Below are 24,258 nucleotides of genomic sequence, written 5' to 3' on the forward strand. Positions count from 1 at the left end.
GCTAAACTAATTATTTGTGAATTGCTCTCATGCCCTTGGATTGAAAGAGGCTTATAAAGGAAGAAATGTGTTATTATAACATTGCACCTTAACCTTTATATCTTTGGCAAACATCCATGTATTCTTTACAACTGATTAAGGACAAAAATCAGAAGAATGAGGGATGTTATTTCCACTTCATACAATTTTTGTAGAAAATACAAACCACTGACATTCTTGAAAGATTATCATTTTACCTGATGCACAGTACATCTTCTTTTACTTCTCATTATTCTGCTTTGTTCACTCACTAGCATCTGATAGTAGATGTGCTAGTAGCATGTGATAGTAGATGTAACAAAATCTCTTGGGACCAAATTTGCAGGTATGTAAAATTGCAAACTAGAAAACCTGCCATCAGCTGCAACAGTACCAAAGAGCTGCATGTCCTACATCAGTCCAGGAGTAGAGGAGGACTGCCCCAAGCAGCTCTAACTGTAAATTTAGCATTTCAACACCACATCAGTTACAGTCAGTAGGTCAGAGTGTGGGAGTCACCAACTTTCTCAACTGTAGAAACTGTTGGTTTAATTTGTTAAACAAATGATATTTGCAGGAGCTAATAACTATGTGTCTCAGTCTGCCAGGAAGGTTTTCTACTCATTATTGGCAAGTGGACAAAAGTCAAGTTCCCTCTTCAATACTGCACTTGCCACTGCATGTCAGTTAACACTGCTATTGTGATATGGTGAAAGGAAAGATGACACATTTCAAATAGTGCATGACTGAGAACAGAAGCTGAACAGATAACAAGAATTGATTTTTCCAACTAGTTCAGATGCCTTTTATCGTGCATTTGATTAATTTTTAAGTATCAGTTAAATCAGTAATCTTAAAGACACTTACAAAATACATTAATGCAACTTCTCCTGCAATTCAATACAGGAACATTAAATAGGACCAGTATTCTCACTACACAGTTTAAGTATTAGGAGCTATTGCACCTTTGGGTTGCATATCTATAATTTAACATGCAGGTTGAAACATGGGCCCTGAAGATCTATTTTAGTACTGTCTGTTTCAATGCAGTGACTACAGAGGAACTTAAAACAAACTAGAAACTATGTGAGATTAAAACAAGGTGAGATGATTGTTTCCCCTTTGCTAAAAAATTAATCTCTCTGGATGGGAAATTGTGATCACTTGCTTCCAGCCTGGAATATCACTATGCAAACTTGTTTTTCATGCTGCCAAGAAGGAGTACTGGAAGATTAAATTCTTTATAGCTTGAGAGAAAGCCCATGTTTCTCAAAATGGTAAGGCATCTTGCTACAATAGGCCAAATTCCCAGGCAGAGAAATTCCACTGAATAGACCAAGATAAGAAAGAGATGAATAAACCCATAGTATTCTAGTAAAAATGTCCACCTCTCTTCTGCTCATCTTTTCTTGGTTGCTGCTGTTCACTAATTTCTTTAATTGGATTGAATATTTACATGACAGCCATTAGACAGCAGTTCTGTTTATTAATGCACGGTAATTTCATTAAATTTGCTTAATTATCAATTATTATATATTATTATATCTTATTATAATGATGCTATAATGTCTGCTGTGAACCTGTCTGTGATTATTTCCTTGTTATTGTCATTTTTATGCAAAGAATGAGAACCTGTAAATGTTCAATGGAAAAAAGAATTTAACAACATTCTAAATTAAGCTTTCTTTCATTTAGAAGTGGATTTAAACAAAATGGTGGGCTGTGATAGACGAAATCTAAATCAGAGCCAAAATATCTCTTCATGTTCTTGGTAGCTACTATCCCTGCCACAAAGCAGTTCCACTCCAAGTAATGAGAGCCTCTTATTAATACAGTTAAAATTTTTACACATTTTAAACATCAGATTAATTAAAACACATTACAATAAAAAGAATGTAAATGTAAGGAAACTAATCTCAAGAGATTAACTGCATACTAAAGGGATCTTTTCACAACTGAATGATGGACTGCAGCCTGTCACTGAAAGGATACCTTCTTTTGATTTTGGATATCCCAGTTCATTTACAGCATCTTTGACTTCTTTCCAGGCATGTTCTTCACCAGCCAATTTCTCAGCATCCTGGATAATGGAAACAAATGCAAATAATGAGAAAACCAGTAAAATGACAATATGCAGTAAAGATGAAAAACAGGGTAAAAGGACTTCACTGTTAAAAGCAACGAGTAGAAACTGTATTGCTATTTTTTGTAAACGCAAAAAACCCATTTCATCTGGAATTCATACTCACACTCTTTTTGTAAGCAAATGAGATAATATAAAGAAAAATGAATGCAAACTTGAAAACATTAAACACTCAAATCAGATATTAAGCTTGCAACAAGAACTATGATTGATCAGAACAAATAATAGCACATTTTTATTATCAAAATGGATTGAGGAGATCAAATTCTTTCAAAGACCTGCTACCTAAGACTTCCCCTAAGCACACTGTAGAAAGGATTTAGCAAATAATTTTACTTAACCACATGGTGATTATAGAGACAAACAGTGGAAGTTCAGCTTCTTCCATTACAGTTACAAACATGAGGTTCCAGAAGTCTACAACTCAGAAAAAAGCTGAACTTTCATTTAAATCATTAATATTTCTTCCCTAGTCCATTGGATTCTACAAACAGCTACATTTTCCTATTGCTTTCTCATAAAAGAAAGCAAAAATGAATAATGGCTACAGCATTAAGGAGAAAGTTTCCCATTTCAACTCTCTAGCAGTGACTAACTGAACATTAGGCAAACCACTTGGAACAAATGCATTAAAGCATCTACAGATGCAGTTAAGCATATTGTGGGATTTCCAAAAGCATCTAGTTCTTCAATTTCCATTGCTATAGAACTTAAATACCTTTAAAACTCTGGCCTTGAATACACTGCAGTTTATTACCACTCTCTCCTTATAAAAGGCCCTGCAACTTTGAATAAGATGTTTTTTAAGTATAAAGTCTTGCAGGAATATTTTAAATTCAGTTCTAAAAAGATCAGCCTTCAGCAGGTGTAGAGGCCTACAGAAGAAGAGAGAAAGTGTGTTAAAATCTTACCAAGCACTTTGTAACCAAGAGATGCTCACCAGGAATCACAAAAGTACCTCCACTGAAAAGCCCATCATCTGTAACTGCTTAGAATTTTATCATTTTCTTATTCCACTGCTCCCCATTTGCCATAAATTCAGAAAAAGAAATTTACAGTAAGAATCAGCACTCAGTTTCACATTTAACTTGCAGGTTTGTCTTTCCATCTGCTTCATGAAACAGCAGACCTCTGTGGATTCCTGGGGTGATTAAATCAGGATTAAATCAAGGTTGTTCTCAGCTACCCTACCTTCCTGTAGGGCCTTACAATGAGGGTGGCCTGACCCCACTGCATTTTGAACATGAAGTTCCCTTACAATCAGTTCTCTGATCAAAATTATCACCTGGAAATAATTTTGTGCAGAGCTGAATTTGCCACCAGAAGGCATAAGGTGAATGTTAGGACAAACCAGCTCATACCACCAAAATTTTATCAACACAGTGAACAAACCTGCCCAGCCCTCTTCCAGCTTTGCAGTGGACAGACACTGAATCTCTTACTGCCAATGCAACCTCTACTGATTTTTGTGGGACTGTTCTACTTCTGAACACAGCTGGTTAACCTGAAACAATCTCTTTAAAATGCCTTAATGGATCAAGTGATGCTCATTGACTGATCTAAAAAAATCATCCATCCTATAAGATACTAACAATGATGTCTGTGAAATCTTCCATTTAAGGAGCTATGAAACCAGGAAAATTGTTTTGAGTTATCTTTTCTCACTAGCCCAAGTATCATTCAGAGTGTTTCTCCAACACATTGTAAGCCTAGCAACTAAAACCTCAGAAGCATGGGAATTGAGAGAGATTTATAAATGAAAGAAGGAAAAAAACTACGCAGCAAGGACAAAGACTTAGGGCTCAATTTGCACATAGCAAGACTGCTGGATGAATGAGTAAAGTGTTCACTCAGATGGGATTAATCTTTCTCTGTCTAGCGCAGCTTTTTGAGTTATTGTTGTCTTCTAGCAAATAATTAGCATCATGAAGCAGGGCAAGGTTGGGGGTTCCAGCCTTCACTCTAATGCTCAGGGTTAAGTCAACACTGGCTTCATACCCAGGTAGAGAATAGACTGTCTGTTGGACCAAAAATCCCCCAGCCCTCTCTGGATTCATGGCCTTGATCCTTTTTGTATGAGAGTTTAGGATGGAGGGATCTGGGCAGGATGCCCCGCTCTGGGAAAGATTTAAGTCACAGGTTTCATTGACACATTTTCTGTTTTCTCAATATGAGGCATTTTAGGGATTGGGTTGACATAAGGACAAGCAAAGATACAGCTGGCTCAGCATTTTACACTTCTACTGTTCTTCATCAGATTTCCACACATGAAAGAAATCCTGTCCTTTCCTAAATGCTCTAGTTCAAGGTATGGAGGCTATTTCCAAACAGGCAGCCAAGCAGGGGCTGCAAAAAAAAAAAAAAGAGAGGTTGTCACTGGGAACACTGCCTTCCAGCCTAATAAGTTTCTCCAGGTAAGTTGTTTCTCTCCCTTGGACAACACCTTCAAAGTCATGGCCATGTGGTATAATTAAGCCAGTTAAAAACACAAAAGTGCCTTGGAGTTGGAATTATGAAAATAATTAAAAGCTATGATTAAAACATGATTAAACATGATTAAAAGTTACACTGAATTTTTAAATTCAATCTAAGAGCATGACTATAACTCTACGGGAGAAACAGCTTTCTGTGGAGTAACATCCTTTCAAACATCTCCTTTGAGAACATGTTCCCAGTCAAACCTCCAGGTGTGCAGAGCTGCCAACAATAAAGAGAGACTTTTTTCACTTATAGAAAAGAATACCAGCTGAAGAAAAAAAGAGGCTTTTGAGCAAGAAGGAAGTGCTGGCAATTTCTGCATAATTATTTTCCTTATTTCTAACTCTGACACTAAACACAAGAATTTGCTTCTCAGAACAACAAAATATTTTACTTTTGGTCCAAAAAATAATTAGACCAGATAATCTAATTACAAAGCATTAACAAAATAGAGAGAAATAAGAAACCTGGAAAGAATCTGATAAGTACTGTAATCTTTTTGAAGACTGGTCAAATATAAAATGATCTGCAGTTCTAGGTTTAAGTGATAGGAAATTTTACTATAAAAGCACCATCTCATGAAAAAAGTACAGGCATCAGACACCACAGAAATAAGCATTTGAAAATAATCACTTGTTCCATTCTCTAGTATTTGTATCTAAAAATTACTTCTCTCTCTATCTTTTCTGAAATTTGAGTGTCTTGAACACATTCCATCCTTAATGGAACTCTCCTTAGAAAGGAGTATAATCTACAAAGTACAGATAAATGCTTCTCTTTCCTCCTGTTCCTTCACACCACTCCTTCCCCCAGTTACTCTTCTGTTTCTTACACATCCTGAAAGTGCTCCCTTTCTATTAATTTCAGGCACCAATTCTTTCACACACAGAGATAGCAATCACTGTTCTTTGTGATCCCAGCATTAAAAATCCTGATTGCTAAAAGATTCCCACATGGACAACATGTCCTCTGAGAGAAGATATTTCTCTTACCAAAAAAAGCACATGGTAACCAGCAAGCACCATTGTCCTCTCCCCAAAAGTGCTCCCACAGCCCCACCACTGCTTGTGTGTTATGCACTGCACCTCCAAAACTCTCCTGACCATTACAAAGATTGATTTAGGACTAATTTTCCTTTCACATTTAGGTTACAGTACAATTATAAGACACGGATTTTCTGTCCTCTCTACAAACTTAATCTTTCTCCTTATCATAGCTGGAGGTAGAGAAACAAGCCCAGCATTGTCCACAGAGAGGAAACCATGAAGCATTCCCCACCTCCCTTCAAAAAAAGGGAGAAGTGGCAACTGGAAAATCTAAATGGTAAATAACCCCTATGCCTCTTTTTCTCCTTCCCAGAATTCCTCCTATTTGAATTCCTCCTCTGCCTATTTTCAGTATTCAGGTAGTCAGTCCCACATAGGCAGAAAAAAGCAAAGCTTTGTAGGAGGTATTGAACTTCCAGGCTGCCCTGAGACAAGTGAAAAAGGACTGAAGTTTTCCCTGACCAATTATCTGCTCTTCTAAATATACAAATGGATTAAAATGATGCAATGTAACCAGCAAATGTCAATTTTACAAAGGCTAAAAACATATAAACCATAGTTCAAACAGAAATTAGAAGTCTAACAAGAAATATGATTCTATATATTTCTGCAAGACTGAGAAATCACAGTAAATAATAATAATAATAGTGTTTTCTGAACACGAAATCTATTTCTACATCATAATAATCCCATGTAACAGCAGCAGATAACCCTGTTCTCTCTTTTTGTGGAAGTTTCAGCTTTTAAATTTTCTGAATTGTAATACTTCTAATACTTTAAAGGCTGTGGATACCTCAAATACATAAACATTTCAGACAAATTGTTGTCCATCGCATATGATTTGCTTAATTTTTAAAAAATTCTAAAAATTTAAGCAACTACAGATGTGCATCTGAACAGAATAGAGGAGCTCATACACATTTAAATTAGGCCATGATATTTTAGAACTGATACACTGTACTCTGAAAGTATAAATAATGATTTTCTATCTGATTCTATTTAAAAGTGCAGGAGCTACTGAATGTTTGTTTCCAGTAAACTCAGTAACTCATTGTTTTATGCTAGACAGCAAAGAAAAACATTAAATGAGTAAAGAAACCGCACATCTTCTGAAGTTTCCCTTTCAGAAAGATGAAGCAAAGTGTCAGTGAGAAAATGTGATATGCAAGCTGTGATATTGCAGCTATACGAAATTTCTGACATGAGTTCTTTAGAGCAAAGAGGGCATGAGGGCCTGCCAGGCAATCACAGGTGCAGGCAGCTACAGACATAGCAAAAGAAAAACCACACTTGAGTGCTTCCTCAAAATAGCTGAGGCCATCTCCTATGAAACATTTTCTGGATAAAGTTTAAACTCAGACTCAAATATTTCTCATTTCTAATGCTGAGGGGCTGTGGTTTATAGAAGCCTGCAGCTTCAGCTGAGGATTCACTCACCTTCAGTGTTGTGAAAGTACTTCATTAAGAGCTATAAGTACATGAAATTATCAGTGCACACAGCCCCGTCATGACTCAAGATTTACATGCGATTTCTGAAGTTTTAAAAGCTCCCTTGTCCTGCTCCATGAAAAATAATGCCAGGTTCACAAATACCAGTTATCTATTCTTTGCAACGCACATAAGGTTGTCCTTGCCAGAAGTCTTGTCTTTTCTGTCACGTGGCTGGGACACATGACAATTCCAAAGGTACTCTATTTGCAGACAAAAACAACACTGTGTTCCCTGTAAGGCTATTGGGAGGGGGTGGGCTTTAACTTCTGAACAAATTGAATTTGTACTTTTTATTTTTGAATTCTCAGAGTAAAATAAGACATATTAGAGCTGGATGCCATATTAAATCTGTGCAGTACATTGCTCAGCATTAGGCAGGCTACATTCCCTCACACAATCAATACCAGCTCTTCATGGATTACTGGCTCTGGTGTCTGGAAGTTCATAAGAGCTGCACAGGCTGGTAACACTCTAAATCATATAGATATTGGAAAATTTAGCAGTTCTTCACATCATTCACATTTAAGTGCTCTACTTAGGCATTGAGATAAAGATGAAGGTTCCCCCAGATTCTGCATAGAAGTAGTGCAAAAAGACAAACACCTTCACAGAGCAGTATGAATAGCCTTCCCTTAACATTTTCCAACTTAGCTATAACATTACTATACTTATGCAGAAATTTAAAAGTGACATCAAAAAGAGCTGTGGGAAATTTATTAAAATGAGATGCTTTCCATATAGAGAAAGTTAAGATCAGCAAGTCTATTTTAAGAAGTCAGTTTAATTTAACAAAATTAAATGTGACTAAGATAAATTCATCTTAGATTTATTTAAGCCAAACTATAAGGTAAGAGGAGCAAACAGACAAACACTTCTTAGTTTCTACAGCCGCAAGTCCGATATCTGCCAGGTTCACAATTCTGCACAGCAGAAAATAGTAATTATATTTCTGTCAGAGTCATACTCCATTCTCCTTCACTGCAATCCCATTTCAGCTATTAATTTCTGTGATTTTTTTAGACACACACATTTTTAAACAGCCTTTTCAAAGATCACTGCATCTGTATTTTGTATGACATACGGGCAATCTCATAAATGTTTTGTAGTGAAGAAAATAATTCTTCCTACTCACTCCCTTGCTATATAGATTCAAGGGTCACATTTGCTTTCCTTGCCAGAGGAAAACACAATGTTTTCCATTTCTGTTCAGACACCCACACTGAGATTCATCTGCTCAAATGTAGATATTTGGGCCACTCTTCTATATGACAAAGAAACACTCTCTTGGTGCAACTCATATTAGCCTAAAGCAGGCTTCTAAAATATGTCAGATGAATAACAGTCAAAGTGTGTTCATTCTTCTCTATTTCATCCATAAAGAAAGCCTAGAGCAACTAGCTCAGATGATGACATTTATCCTGTAGCTCTCTGAGATGTGGTGTAATAAATCATAACTGTAGATCCCCCTTTCAGATGTAGAATATGTGCATCATCTTTGGTAGTGCATTATGTTTCAATAGGTCAAATTTACCAGCAATTCCAGTTACTCTTTATTATTTACCTGTTCTCAGAAATGTTTATTATTCTCTTAGTCTTTGTCATTCATTAATTTTACTGGCAACGTTTTTGCAATTACTTCCACTTCATTCATGAAAATGCTGTGTACTGTACGAACAGTGTTATTATGAACACACTTTGGAATTAATTGGCAAGCATTATATAGAACTAATTGTTATGGTGATTTAATATTTAAGTATGTTGTCAGAACAAGCTCTAGAGTCTTTATATATTTAGAGTGAGCATATATAAAAATTCCTGTAGTAAGAGAAAAAAGGCTCAAAGTTTTCCTTAGTTTCAAACATCAGCACTCAACGGAACTTCTTTAAACCCAATAATGCTCCCAGATCAAGTGTTGTAATTAGAGCTTTTCTGTTTTATATCTACAGTTTGTGATAAAAATCTCAAAAAACTACTACAGTGTTACAAACACTACTACAGCATTTTCTCCCTTAAAAAGCAAAATGAAAGGATGCTAGGCTACCTAGCAAGAAAGCATGACAGTATCTAGATAGTTCTGTCAAAATATAATAAATACACAGGGCTAAGCAGCTAAACTACATCATAGCATCTTGCTACCTGGATACTCCTCAAAAGAAAGGCACATGTATTTAATGCAGTCTTGAAGTAATTTCAGTAAAGTATAAGTCATTCTGGTTTTTGACCAAAGTATTTACCATATATTTATTTAAACTAGGTTCCTTACATACTGCTACTCTTTTTGGAGTCATACTTGCACAGGGGCTATCCTTGTGTCACATACAGCCCAGGCCCCTGGGGATGACTGACACTTTGCAGGCTCAAGACCTCAGTCAGGATGATGAGCAACAGGACTGAGTTTTGTGTCTATAACAGCAGTGCCTTTATAAACCTCCCTGTGCCAGAAGCTTAGGGCTGACTGCACAATTCCCATCCAAGCTGCATAGGTTACAAGCAGAAAAAAAAAAATTGATTGGATAGTGGGAAGAACAATAAATAGAAGTTCACTACTTATCAACACATAAAAACCAGAAGTGAGGAAAAGCAAAGGAAATTACAGCTTAGCAGGAGTGAAAGAGGGCATTATGCCAGATCACCCAAGAATTCTTGTCACATTTGTAATTCCATTGTAATTCCCAGCATCAGTACAAAAACAAACCTTTGTGTTAGTTCATTTACCTGAGCAAGGATACTGTTCAGCCTAATCCCTAGCAACAGTGAGACTGGTTTTTCACAGACTGTCTTCAACATTATACATTTGTTTAGACAATCTCTAGATCTCTCACAGCGCACAAACTGACAGCTATAAGGTAAATCTTCCTAATTCTGCAAACTGTGGAGATATGGAGTGCCAATGAGTGCATTTAGTGTCTCGGAAGAGATTTGTAGGTCCAAAATACTCAGAATTTTCAGTTATTCACAAAGTATAATCCAATCCACATTCATTAGTTCACTAAAATATGCACTTAAGTTTAAAAGCATATGTAAATCCCATGGAAGTTAATATCTATGCAAATGACTAAATATTTCACTAAGTAGAAGTGTAGTTACTTGTGAAGTTCAATATATGCTTTAGTGATCTGAACTGTGCCCATTGAATTATTGGTTCTCACTGAAGATATACTGACATTAATTTAGATACTATTTTTAAATACTAATATCAAAACAATTTAATACCTTAATGCATGAGATTCCACATGATGAAATTGTAGCTATAGTAATTCTGTTTTATAATGTATACTGTGTTATGTGTAGTAAATATCATTCGCTCCATTCCTTGTATGAAATATGTAATATTAGATACTTGTTAGATTATGCCTGTTGTATTAGTTCCCCCACTCTTTTCAGGCAAGACTGGGTGTATATTGGAAACTGATTTACAAGTAAAAGGATGTTGCTCGCCAGGAGATGGGTCATGTCTGGACTCCAGGTGTTGATCATCGGTGCTGATTGTCGCATTAATGGCTCGAGATGGATATCATGGGAATCCTCAGACAGATCCATGTGAATGCAGCCTTCCCGTAAACTCTCATCAAGAATTCACCTACTCCGGACATTGAATTATTTCTCCTCATCACCAAAAAAGAAAATCTTGTTGCGCCACTTTGGGCGCCACTTGTTGCTTTCGGGGGTCACTCGCCGCTGTCCCCCGTCCCTCCCCGGCCCCCCGGGACCCTCCGGCTAGCTGTCCCCTCTCGGGGCCGGGGTTTTGCCGCGGTCCCGCTGCCCTGGGCTCACCAGGCAGCGTGTGGGTTAGCACGGTCCGAGCTGCGGCGCTGCCTCAGTCGCCGCAAGGAGTCGGGATAAAGAGACCCAGAGAGACCAATGGTATGCTTGTCCAGAGAGATTGTATTGCCTGAACGGTTGCAGGGACCAAAGGCCCCGGGCTATTGCCCAGATACAGTTTTATACAGCAAAATTAAGAGGTAAGGTCTAAACAATGGGGATACTGTTCAGCTAAGGCACATCAGAACCACCCCAGGGGCCGGGTCCAATGGGAACTGCTCAGGGGTGGGGAGAAGGGGGTCTACAGAGGAATGCTGAAGCGGGACTTTCCCGAAACAGTGGAGCATACAGAAATGTATCTTTTCCCTCAGTTTCTCATTCCCAAAGCCTTTCTAAAACAATGGGGCATACATGAATGTATCCTTTTCCTCAGTTTACCATTCCCAAGGCCTTTCTAAAACCTTTCTCCACACTACCATGTCAGCATGATAGCTACAAATCTTATTAACCTATGGACTCTGAATAGAAGAAAAGACTGCTGAAATCTTGGACTCAGGCGGGATTTTCCCTATAAAAACCGCTTGTGCCAGGATGGAGGTGTGTGGGCATAGGGGAAGACCTCTGCTGAGGTTGACTCCTTGTTGCACACCCAGGGCTGATCCCAGGCTCGGCTCTGTTCTTTCCGTGTGGCTGGCTAGATAGAATTTGACCGCTAATAAAATTATTTTTATTTTTAATCTGGCTGAATAAATTCTCATTTATAACAACTGCAATGTAAAAAAAATATTTTCTACTTCACCAACATGATTAAGATCACACATAGCTGATCAATCCACTCTACACCTTAAAATATTTGCTGGATCTCAAAATTCCTAGACTACTGATAAAAACTGGTTCCTAACTCACTAGTATGCTTCTTGAATATTTAGCATGAGTACTCAAATCCATACTCTCCAGTCTCCCAAGTCTTTTAAGGTCATGAATAAAGGAGGTTGAGTTCATTTTTTACAACTGCAGCTCCCTGAGTGAGTACAATACCTAGAGTTTCCTCCTCTAGAATTTTGCCAACATATTTGACTTATGACTAGATTAATATTAGTTTAATATAATTAAAGAGGTTTGCAAATACTTTAAAAAGATGATGTATAGTGTTTTAGTAATTTCAGTAACTTCTTTGGAGAATTATTACTGACTGGCCCTTGACTAACACCACCTTAAACAGTAAAAGTTCTTACAAGGTTTAAGGGAAGCAGCCAGAAACACTCCATAAGGCAAACGAGTGCTTGAAACAGTTTCCAGTATCTTTCTAGAACTCTGTTGTTCCAATTCAATATTATGAACATTTTAATCATTTTCATAAAAAAATATGAAACAATGAAAAGGACATTCTCTAAAATGTCATAAGGCCATGGAAACTATTGTAACACCCTTGAATATTTCTCAGGGCCTTTACTTACTGTTTGGATAGGTAACATGCAGCTGGCTCCTGTTGACTGCCAGTGTTAGAAGTATTTACATGCCTAAGCATTTAATGGTAATGGGCCAAGATAACTCAAAGCAAGAAGAAGTAGCCTACATCACAAAATATGTACTGAAAATTAGACATCTTGACTTACCTCAAAACAATTGTTCATGGGACCTGATGCAACAACATAATTTGGTGTTACACAATCTACACTGGATTTCAAATTTTCCAAAAGAGCCCACAGTACCATTAATCTATTTATTTATGTCCTGAAAAGTATTCTCCTCTAAGTACATCACTCATTACTTGAAAACAGACAAACTGTCCTAAAATATTTCTCCCAGTCAGATGGATGAGTGCTGTCCTTCCAAAAAGCTCCCTCAGCACTTTCTTTGTAACATTTCTTGTGCAGGTCAGGGTTTGTGGCAAGGGAGCAACAGCTCACTTTATATGGACCCCCACCTTCTTTAACCAAATACAGTGTAGTAGCTACTGAACCTCACAGTATTATTCTCCACTGTACAAAATGTCTAGAGATTGAAACTACTGTATTATTGATAGTAGCTGGAATCACATCTAATACACTCAGAGCTCAGAAGGATTTCTTTTGTGCATGGGAATGATGCAAGCTTTACATAAAGCTATATACTAGAAATACTTTGAGAGTAAAATTTTGTTGTCTAGATATTGTAAAAGGAAGTACAGGAGCTTTAGTTTATATCCAACACTAAGACAAAGATTCATACCATAATCAATATGATGCAGCAAAATATTTTTCTTCATGATGGTGTTCAGATAAATCTTGGGCAGAATTGTGATACACTGTTTTACTAGAGTCCCGAGTTCAAACCAGCGCTTATGGTAAAATCAACATCTTCCATACAATACACTGAGCAATCGCATGCAAAACAGCAGGACATCCTGCAGTGGGTCAAAAAAAATTCACAATCCTGTGTTAACTCTTGTGGCTGGAGTACATACAGCCTTCTAAAGCCTGACAGCTCCTACACACACAAAAATTTCTCTTCATGTCTCAGAACTGAGCTTACAAATACAAAATTTATAACTACAGCTTTAGTTATTGCATTGTTGTGACATGAATTAAATTATGGCAAGAAGCTGATATGGCAGATTGCTTATCATAGCAATTTTTCAAGCCAAAGCATTTAGTCTGCAGTTTTGCAGTCTCAAAAGTTACAGGCTTCCTTGTTATTCAAATGGGCTCATTCTTGCTTTTATAAACCTCAGAGAATATTAGTTAAGGACTGGAACTGATTTAGGCATTGAAGAGGATGATTTTGTCTTTCTCAACCTATGGTGCTTTCTACTAATTCAGCCAGAACCTCAATTTTGAATTATTACACTGTTAAAAAGCAATTAGAGTGAAGTCATGATACCTGATGACCTTGCCACAGGGTTCTAAATCAGTCAATCAATATTTGAAAAATAAAATTTGGCCTGGAAAGACTGTTTAAAAGCCTAGAGGCAGCTGGCAGGAAAGCCATCTCTCTTGATTTAAATAAGCCTACAGTGAAAGATGCACTTTCAGAATGTAGCACGGGAAATAGCAATGCAAGTCTTTTTAGTAAGTTTCATACTGAGATATACTAAAGAATAACTCATATTTTTAAAATTTTACTTGTATAATGGGCATTTCAGCATCTAATTTATGGAGGGAGATATGAAATAGCTATTACCTATTTCACCGTATCTAACAAAGGTCACAAAACAAAAAGAAAACAATCCCTGCCATGTACTGGATTTGGAATATATTGTTCATGAAACAGGAAAATCTTTAAAACAGTCCTTGCATGTTCCATGCATGTACCTTTGCAATATACATGCATACAATACTGCTTTTCCCATTCAGACCTGTGTTTGTCCAGTGTAGGTACTTGTCCACCACAAAAAAGTGATCACAGTGAAAGGGTTCACAGAATATGGTGTTCTTCCAAGAGAGGGAATGGTTAATTCATAAATTTAATGATGGGTAGATTACCAAAGTAAAATCAGGAGCACTAAGTTAAACTATTCCCAGCCTTTTTAAAGCCATTATTGACCCATGTAAGGTAAAACCGTGGTCATACTTATGGGCTCAATGTGCACAAACCTGCTTAAGACAACCTGCCATTATTTTTCTCCTCTGTTTGGAATTTTCAGTAAACTGGGACAACAGGCACTGCAATGAAACTAATCTTTACCAAGAATTTACACCTACCATATTTGCAGCATTTATTTCTAGTGATTTCCAGGCACTGTATGGTCAGTAAACGATATCAGAAAAAAATACACTGTAAGAAAGGTAAGATTTATCAGGACAATTTTTTTTTTGGCTAAGAAAAACGAAACAAAAGACAAATTGCCAAGCATCATAAAGTATATAGTATACAATCAGGATGGCATTAAGAACCAGAAATTTGGAGTATGCAGAAAGCATATTCAGAATCTGAAAAGAAAGACACATAATGCACTGATATGAAGGAGAATTATAAGAACCGTAGTTGAAAACATTTCTTCAGAATGAAAAAGATTCCTGTGAAGTAGTATTGGGTGATGTCTTCAAGACAATGTCTTCAACACGGAATGAATTAAAGACAACAAAAACTTTAGCTGGAATTACTTAAAGATGACATATTGCAAAAAATTTCACTGAGCTAATAAAATTGTGTCCTATTTCAAGAAACTCACAAATTTGTTGATAAACAGTAGACTACTTTTCCACCTTCTTTTCTTCCTCCATTTTGGTGTGATTTCAGATTATTTGTTGACTTTAATGTTGCTATTATTTATCAAACTGGCAGTATCAGAATCACAGCTACATTATTTTGTAGATTTTTAGACTGCACTGAGTAAAAAGAGTTATTTATCCCAAAAGCTGAGAGTCTAAGAGGAGACAAAGCAATAAAATGGAGGGATCAAAATAGAGAGCATGCCCACAAAGGCTGACTTTATGGTCAGCCCATACAATTTTGCTGTCCTAGCTTGGGTTTTTAAAGGTAAATGATATATTTCTTTACTCTTAGAAAGAATTTCGATTACATCCAGAGAACCAATGAGAAAAACCTTTTTATTTTCACTCACTTTCTTTTACTTTTTCTTTAAAATTCATAGCTCATTAAAATACACACTATGAAAGAAAAAAAATCCAAGTTCCTAATTTAACTTGATTTGGAACAGGAATCTAGACAAAAGATACAGTGCACATCTTGGACTCACCTGAGTCTCACCCATCACCTGAAGCACTAAGAGAGTTGTGGGATTCCCTTACCCCACAGGGTCTGCTCTAAAAATGTCATTCTGGCTGTGATGTAGATATTATTTTACTCAAAGTGGACAACCTTCAGCCAGAGAGATTTTTGTGTCCAGAAATCTGCAGTTTAAAGTTGCAACATCCTTTTTGGTTTTTTTTGGGTTTTTTTTTTTTGTTGTTTTGTTTTGTTTTGTTTTTTGACTTATGGGATCTGAATTGAAACTTATATTTCAATCAAATTACCTAATTAATGGAATTTTAAAAGATCGAACACGCTGCAAAATAGAAAAAATTGACTGATAAAAAGATCAAGAAAAAGCACCCAAAATCAAGATTATTCCCTAGGGTACTACTGTTATTGAAACCACCTTGACAGGCTGAAACATACAAGACCTTATAGGAATCTTAGGGAAAGAGAATGTAGAGATTCAAGTTCAGATAATGCAATGACTGGCTTCTATACATATGTAGGAAAAAAAGGTCTGTCCAAAATCATCGCAGGAAAAGGCATTTAGAAAGTGATTTTTCTGATCTATCCTTATATTCTGATATATCCCCATATGGCTGTTTCTCTCCCAATATTCTATATTTATTTTGGATTGCTAATCCAGAGTGAGACTATTCTTATTTCTGCTTGTTATTCCACAGAGACCAAATAGTGACTGCTATAGTAATGACATCTGAAAAAAGAAAGCCTACCAGTAATAGCTAGTTCTAACATTCACAAGGAAGTTGGATATCCAGAAGGATCCAGGCACTTAAATGTAGCTGCAACAGTCTAAAAAAGTGATGAGAATGCCCTCTCTTCCCTTGGAAAAAAAAAGTGTTCCTCCTTAAAACATCTGCCAGAAGATTTAAGTTTCCTATTAGATGGCTGGATCTGAAAGGAATGAGATTTTGCTTCACTGAGAAAGCAAAGACTCCCAGGAGGGTGCCACACTCCTAGCTTCTATGTTTGCTTTAAATAGGAACTCGATGGTCCAAACTGATACAGGTTGCCCTATTAAGGATCACCTGAAAAGGCAAAGACTTTAAATACACCTTTCACCTCATGTCTATTTATAAGAACAGCCAGATCTTTTCCATGACCTTGACAATCCAAGTGAGCTGCAGCTGGATGCTGCCAAGTAGTGACCAGAGCACACTGAGGCAGTCCCAAAGCAATTAGGATAGCCAAGCTGTCATGGAAAATGATCACAGTGCATTTGCCACTGTCTTTGGAACTGCACTTTAGAGGAAAAAAAGTACAATGCTGAAAGATGGAAGGAGCTTCAGAAGTCATGTAAGAAATGCTAAGAAGCTGAAGACATGCTGTCTTTGTTAATGAACAAGAGATCCCAGAAATTAGAAGTGGCTGCCTTGTTTTTTACTCTATTTTTTGGCACTAGAAAAATAAAAGCCCTCTGTCCTTGGCTGTTTGGAAATCCATCCCAAGAGGGTAAGATACTCTGAAAGAAACAGAAGAGAGTTAGTCTGACTGCTGGATTTCAGGAATGAATCCAGGGTTTATGTCATTACCAAATGCCTTGCCAGAGGGAAGACATAGCCAGCCACCTATAGAGAGAAACAGCATTGTGTCCCAGTGAGCTCCAATTACTGCTGCTGACTTTTGTAGGCACTGGTTATACTGACATTGGGCTGGGACAGTAGGTGGGTGAAACACAACATCTCTGGCTTGATGTCATCCTGTAGTCTGCTTCAAAGGCAATTCTACTGGCAAAGTAGTAAAAAGATGAAGAATGAAAAATTTCTACAATTAATTATTGCAAACTCTGTACTTTGATAGGAAATTAATTGCACCAGGATTCTGTTGGAACACAATTCTGATAATTTTTTTTTTAACACACGGTTTGGTACATTGGTACTTAGCAAGTTTTTTTTTTTAGAATTGTGATTAGAGAAACAGATGCTCCTTGTTTTGTCTTTGCTTTCAACAAAGGGTTTTATGTTCAGTTAGCTGTTAGTCTAAAGAGACTTGTTTTCAACAATCCTTTCTTCCCAGGCTTAATTTTTTAAATTAATTTGGAGGTCTCATCTTTTATATTCTGCTTGGGAAACTTAGTGAATGTACTTCTTACTTAGAAAGTAAATGTCTAAAATTAATAAATATTAGGAAAACTGGGACACAAACTTATGGAACTTCACAATTCAGCAATTTTAAAAGGCACTTCATAACATATAATTTTATTTCCTGTGTCCTAAATATATGATCCCTGAGGGAGGGGTGACATTTTTGTACTAACACCTATACAGTCATCTAGCCTATATATCCTAATTAAAAACAACAGTCAATAATAATAATCTTCATGTAACAATGCCTCTGTAATTTAAGCACATATATTCTTCAGAGGTATTGCTAAGAACAAACATGAATATCAAAGGTGAAATTGTTGTAAAATGGAAATTTGGCCATATTCAAGTCTCTTTCAGCAAATCTGGTGAGGCAGATCAACCACAGACAGATGCTGTAGCAACTAATTTGATCAATTTACTTACATTAGATGAAGTGCTAAACTACAGTTGTGTTGTTCCCTCTGCTAGAAAAATAGTGTCAAAACTTCAGATTCAGGAACTTATTTGAGGGGGGTGTGGGTTTATAACAGAGCTGATGAAGGTATGTAATAACAGGCAAAGAATTGCAGATGTTATTTTTATGTGGTGATTGGTAGCTTGGTTGCTGTTCAGGTGACCTGATTTTGAGAGCCCTTGAGTTGGAAACTGGACTTGTGATGTTCTCTACCAAAATTCAGACTGCGATATAAGGAAGTACTTCTTGCAAAGCAAAAAAAAAAAATTAAAGGAATAACATGCTTACTAGCATTATGTTGTTATTAATTTTGGCAACTCTCAAACACTGGCCTAATATAAAAATGACTCAGAGTCAAGTCCATTGCTTTTGACCTTGTAATAAATAAAAACTTTCCAAAAACCAAGCTAGACTAAAATATTAAATCCTGGCTCCATAAGAGAAACACGACTCATAACAAAACCATTCTATAAGCACAAATGTCCCTGAAATCCTTGGCTGAAGATGCACAACATGAACAATTCTCTGGCTCATGACTGTGGAAAAAGCTGCTCTTCATTTAAATGTTTGTCATCAATGTAAAACCATCTTTAATTATAATTAATGGAAGGGGCTTTTATGTGCTGAATAGTAATATGTTGCCAAGAGTTCAGCTTGGCACACATTCCTGAATTACAGTGGAGATTGATCTTAAAATGCAACAAAGAATAATGTGTAAAGCAGTCAAAGATACAATTAACTGAAGACAATACAGTAGCTATAACTTAAAGTATAGACAGACAGGAAGTATTCTATGAGTGACTTAGGAAGTCATATTTTTTTCCCCTCTTCTAGCTCCTGATTTTTTTTTCTAACTTTGGACAAAAGTCTTGTTTAGATTTCTAATTAGTGCCATTTAATTTGTCAGGAACTGAACCTCTAAAACATTTACCTCAATCTTATCTTAACCAGCTTACAATGGTGCAGTTGTACTTGCCAGGTTGCTTGACCAGATGCTAAAAGACACTGGCCAGCATTATAGTATGTCTTTAGAATTAAAATGCAGCTCACTTTGAGGCTCAGGCCAAAACTTGAAAATATAGCCTTTGCCTATCTCTAATATCTGAGCTATTTAGAGTTCTCAGATCCTGACAATTGTGCAGGGGAACTGGGTACATCTAGGCAGGGTTGTAACTGCACTCTGGTTATCCATGTCAGCTAGCGCATAAATGTAATCATATCAGTCTTGATTTTATGTTTTTATATATTTCATGGAGCAGCACAATTTATCTCACCAAACTTTATCTGTCTAAAGAGTGGGCAATTCACTTCATGACATTCCTTTAACCTCTTTTATCCATTCCAATTTTCATGGATTTCTACTGAAGACAGTATGAATCAGCTGCTTGTCTTTACTCTTGGTATGAGGGAGGCACAAAGCATACAGATAAACCCCAAATCATTCTGCTTCAAGGAATTATTTTCATTTAAACAAATCCATCACATAAAGATCAAAGAAAATACAGCACCTTTCTTTATTATCCTTTGGGCACCAAAATACTCAGCAGAAGTATAAATAACCTATAAATTCTCTTCTCACTGCATTTGTAGATACTGAACAAACCAGAGCTTCACAGAACATTCACTAAAATGATCCCCAATACAGTCTGATCTGTTTTCTAGTCAAAAACCTGTTGAGCTCCATTTGAAATAGTAGCTTCCTACCAATTATGAAAAATAAGGGTTAGATCTTAGAAAATACAAAAGTTGCTCTTGAATAAAACAAATTTCCCAAGGTCACTTGCAGTCAGTAGCTGCTTTGAGAACAGAAATTTGATACCATCTTCCTTTTTTCACTCAGGCATTTAACACTAAATGAACAAGCCTTTAAAAAATACAGCAGGAAACATAAATTTCATTGATAATTATCTTGCCAAGTGTTTTTATAAATATGAATAAATAACAATACATGTAACTAAGTACAAATAAACATAAGGTTTATGGGCTCTTCATATAAACTTACAACATATATTTCCCAGGAGATTTGCAGGGTCACTTTTAAAACGTTACAGAAGATGTAGAATAAAACTTACAGTGCAAATCACTTGACTTAAAACTTTACTCTAAATTGATGTGTGCATCTTGAGAGCTTTCATTAGTCCCTAGTAAATGTTCAGCAGCTTGCAAGCACATTCAGCAAGACTAGAGTAATACAAGCTCTATAAGTGTTTGGGTGTTTATAAATGTAATTTCAAAAGGGGTTCTAGTTTTTTTAATGAGATAGCTGCAACTGAAAAAAATCCCCAATGCATGAGAAGTTACTTGAATGAATAAAGCATTTCTGGAATTTGCATTTTTACCTATAAGAAAGGTACACAAGATGAACTGCTGTTGACTAAACTATCTTTTTTTCTGCAAAGCAATGTTGTAATATGGGAATTTACTTTTAGCTGACTATATCAATCCACAATATAGACTCTGCTACTCTTGATGACCCAAAGTTGAAGCTGTTGCCTATCCTATCGACAAAGATTTTGCTTTTTAAAAATTTTCTGAGATGACTTGGAAATTCCTCTCAGTATCAGGGATTTTTCAGCAGGGATGTTTTGAATCATTTTATCAACTTTAAGCATCTAATTCTAGACATTTTGTAGTTTAAAACCCCAGAAGTTCCAAAAACATTATCTCCTGCTGTACCTGCAGTGTTACGTGACTCTCAGCTTACTAGTAGTGACTGAGATAAAGGAAAAAAATTACAAAGATAGTCATGGAGAGATTTTACAAATTCAGTTCTCACTGAGAAAATGGTACACAATACTATGAGGAGTGCTGCAGATAGCATTTAATCACCCTAAAATGAAGATGAGGATAAAAATGTCTTCTTCATAGACATTAGCAGACCAATGTCTGCTAGACCAACGCTTCTAGACCTTCAGAGACCTTCTAACATGGTAACAATGAGACACGCACAGAATTTCAGAATGCAGTCACAAAGAGCTTTCCAAACATTCACAGTATCATTCCCAGGGAAATTTTGTGAAGGGCAAAACAAAGATATATAGACTATGAACACAAATGAAAACCATATTTTCGAAAACAACAACAAAAAAAAATCATTAATTAATTTTAACCTATGTATGAGAGTATTGCTTTCATTAATATATGCACATATAATTTCACTACAGTATTTTTTGATGCTATATGTTGATTCTTGCAATGACATATACACCAGCCTTGGGATATTATTTCCTAAAACATTCCACATGCTGAATGGTCTTTACACCACTTGCCTACCCTTTCACAAACTGTTAAGTGATCCTTGAAGTATTGTTTTTCTTAATCATCATTGCATCTGTGAGGATGCCATTTACCTAAAACTAATCCAAGATTTCATGGCACTTGAGTGACCATCTTTAAAAGAAAGACAAAAAGAGGCCTTCACTTCACTGCCTCCGAGTAGAATTGCATCAGATTTATCAGGCACAGAATGCCAACACAGACAGGAAGTAATTTAGCATTATGTCATAAGCCTAAACTTTTTGTGTTCTCTTTTTTGAACTGCCTACTGATGAATCAAAGCATATGTTACAGCTTGAACTTTGGGGGTTTCTTTTTCTCCCTTTTTTTTTTTTTTTCCTGCACAGCTATTATTTGAATCATATTATGCTCCTTGGAATTTAGTTTTCATCATTACCTCCTCTTACTATTTCTAATCTTCCAGGAACACATTTAGCTATGGCAGGTGACTCACTCCAAACAGTCATTTGTGAAAATAAGAACAACTCTACATATAATAAAAGAGACGAAGTGCATAAACTGCTATAAAACCAGTCTCATTTTGCCTATTCCATTTAATCTCTCATCAGCCTCTGAGACAAATTTAGTCCCAAGGTTGTATAACTATTAAGCAAACCAGAATATAATCAAATTAGGCTAGGCTAAACCCTAGTAAGAGATCACACTCAACAAAAGTTTATCTACTACAACCACTGACCTGTTCCTCCAAGAACTTGTGATGGAAGTGAGCATAAAAACTACCAAGTCACCAAGGATGTTCACCATTCTCACTATCAACTGCTGAACAAGCTTGGTAGTTTTTGAAAATCACTGATGCAGGTGTTTGGCAAAATTAATTCAACATTATTTTGAGGATAAGCACAACCTTCCTGTAGTATCAGACAACTGGCTTCAGTTGAAGTTCCAAGATTACTCTTTTGAAGAGAAAAATGCCAACATTTTCTGTTTTTCTTTAATTCAGAGTTGTCTTTCATAGGAACAAAAAACCTCAATGAGGACAGAGGTAGTTTTCTCCCCTATTCTGGCCATTCAATTAGTAGCAAAAGATAAGTTTTACAATAAGGAAGGAAAGCTGTGGACAGACCTTAGAAAATTCTGTTTCACTGGCAAGGAATTTCTTCTCTCAACCTACCTTCTCTTGATTCTGGCAGAGTGGACAATCACATTCAAAGCAATACTGGCGCATCAGCTGCTTTTGGCGTTCCCTGGTAGGCATCAGTGATTCCACGTAGCTGATGGTGAGCTGTATCCAGTACATTAAAAAAAAAAAGAGTTTGTATATTTTGCAAAAAATCAATTTTCTGTGTATGTATTAGCAGAGGCAACATTTTTTTTGATACAACATTTTTCCCGGCATAAAATAAAATGCTAACAGATTATTTTCTAGAAGAAATTGACTACTTTTACAGAAGGTGAAAGAAAGAGAAAAATAATTTCCATGGAAGAACACTTTTTCACATTTCAGGATCAATATTGTTTGAAAATATTATTTCCACCCAAAAATATCACTATTTCAACTTTTAATCCTAGATTGGATGAAAAATAAAAGACAAAAGGAGAGTAAGAAAAGATAGCAAAGAAACTATGCATAAAGTATCTGAATCCCTTGTGCATGAAATCTCATTTTCTGTCTAGCTCCAGAGCTTAAGTGTGTATTTACCACTACTGTGATACAATATCCAATTATCTCTTCTATTATCTATTTCTGAGGGAGGACCCTACTTTCTTGCAAATATATGTTTGAGCCTGAGGATAATTTCTCTTATGCCATACCCATTTTCAGTATGTCTGTGATGTTTCCCTTATGACCAAGGAAGCACAAAAGCATTGCAGTCGAAGTTGTTGAAACTATTGACAAGAAGATTTATTAAAATGATAAAAGAAAATTTGTGCCTACATTTGTGCCATTTACAACTTCTTACACTGCACAGAGTGAATTACAATGAACTAGAGAGAAATCTGTAGTTTGTTAGCTTTGATGCCTGCCAGAAAGAATTTCACAGGACTAACCATTTGTAGAGTTCTTGAAATGCTTAAAGTTCTTCACAGGCACAAACTAATGATTAGGAAAAGAATATAACAAAAAGACAGCTCAGTTCAGACCACCATACAATCACATGCTATTCACTATACACTATATGCCCAATGCACTTTGAAACACTCCAGAGGGGTCAGAGCTGAAAAAAATCAGATCACATTATTTCATCCTGAGCCTAGACACGTCAACTAATTGGGAGAATTTTCATATGATTTTTAGTTAAATCATGAGAGTCCATTCAAAGAAATTACAGGAAAACCTGACCAATTTTAGTAATGACCATGAAATCCATTGTAAGAACCTGCATTTTTGCAAATTAGTGAGCATTTTATTTGAATGAGCAATTAACAAACAACTAAAACAATGCCTGCATTCTTTTTCATTTATTATTACAGTGTAATTTGATTACATATTGAAGGAGGATTGTGTTAAAAGAAGTCTCCTGAGATGGCAAAGTCAAGCATTTAAATAAATACGACCTTAAAATTGAAGATTAATAGTATAATTAATGAAAGAGACAAATGAAAATTCCACAATTAATCAAAAGTTAGAAAATGTGAGAACTTTGTTAGGTTTAGAATTCTATATAATGTTGTGTCCCAGCTTGTGCATGTCTGAGCCTAGAGAGGATTAGTTTCACCAATACTGTCTTACAGCAGAACTGTCTGTACTAATATTTTACATGGGAGCCAGAGGCTTCCCGCTGATCTTTCTGCAGTGAATGGATGGAAATTGTGCTGCTTATTTATTTTCCATCCTTTTCT

General features: G+C 36.2%; 1 protein-coding gene across 2 annotated transcripts in view; it reads right to left on the reverse strand.

The window, feature by feature from the left end:
- Positions 1–24,258, reverse strand: part of SMYD3 (SET and MYND domain containing 3) — a 428,456-nt gene that overhangs the window by 66,838 nt on the left and 337,360 nt on the right. For both annotated transcript variants that reach the window (XM_021550462.3, XM_021550461.3), the window contains exons 8-9: positions 22,589–22,699; positions 2,011–2,098 (exon numbers count right to left, since the gene is read on the reverse strand). In XM_021550462.3, the coding sequence (XP_021406137.1) occupies positions 2,011–2,098; positions 22,589–22,699 (199 nt within the window). The remainder of the gene's footprint in view (positions 1–2,010; positions 2,099–22,588; positions 22,700–24,258) is intronic.

Source organism: Lonchura striata, chromosome 3 (assembly GCF_046129695.1).
Source record: "Lonchura striata isolate bLonStr1 chromosome 3, bLonStr1.mat, whole genome shotgun sequence".
Classification (NCBI taxonomy): Eukaryota; Metazoa; Chordata; class Aves; order Passeriformes; family Estrildidae; genus Lonchura; species Lonchura striata.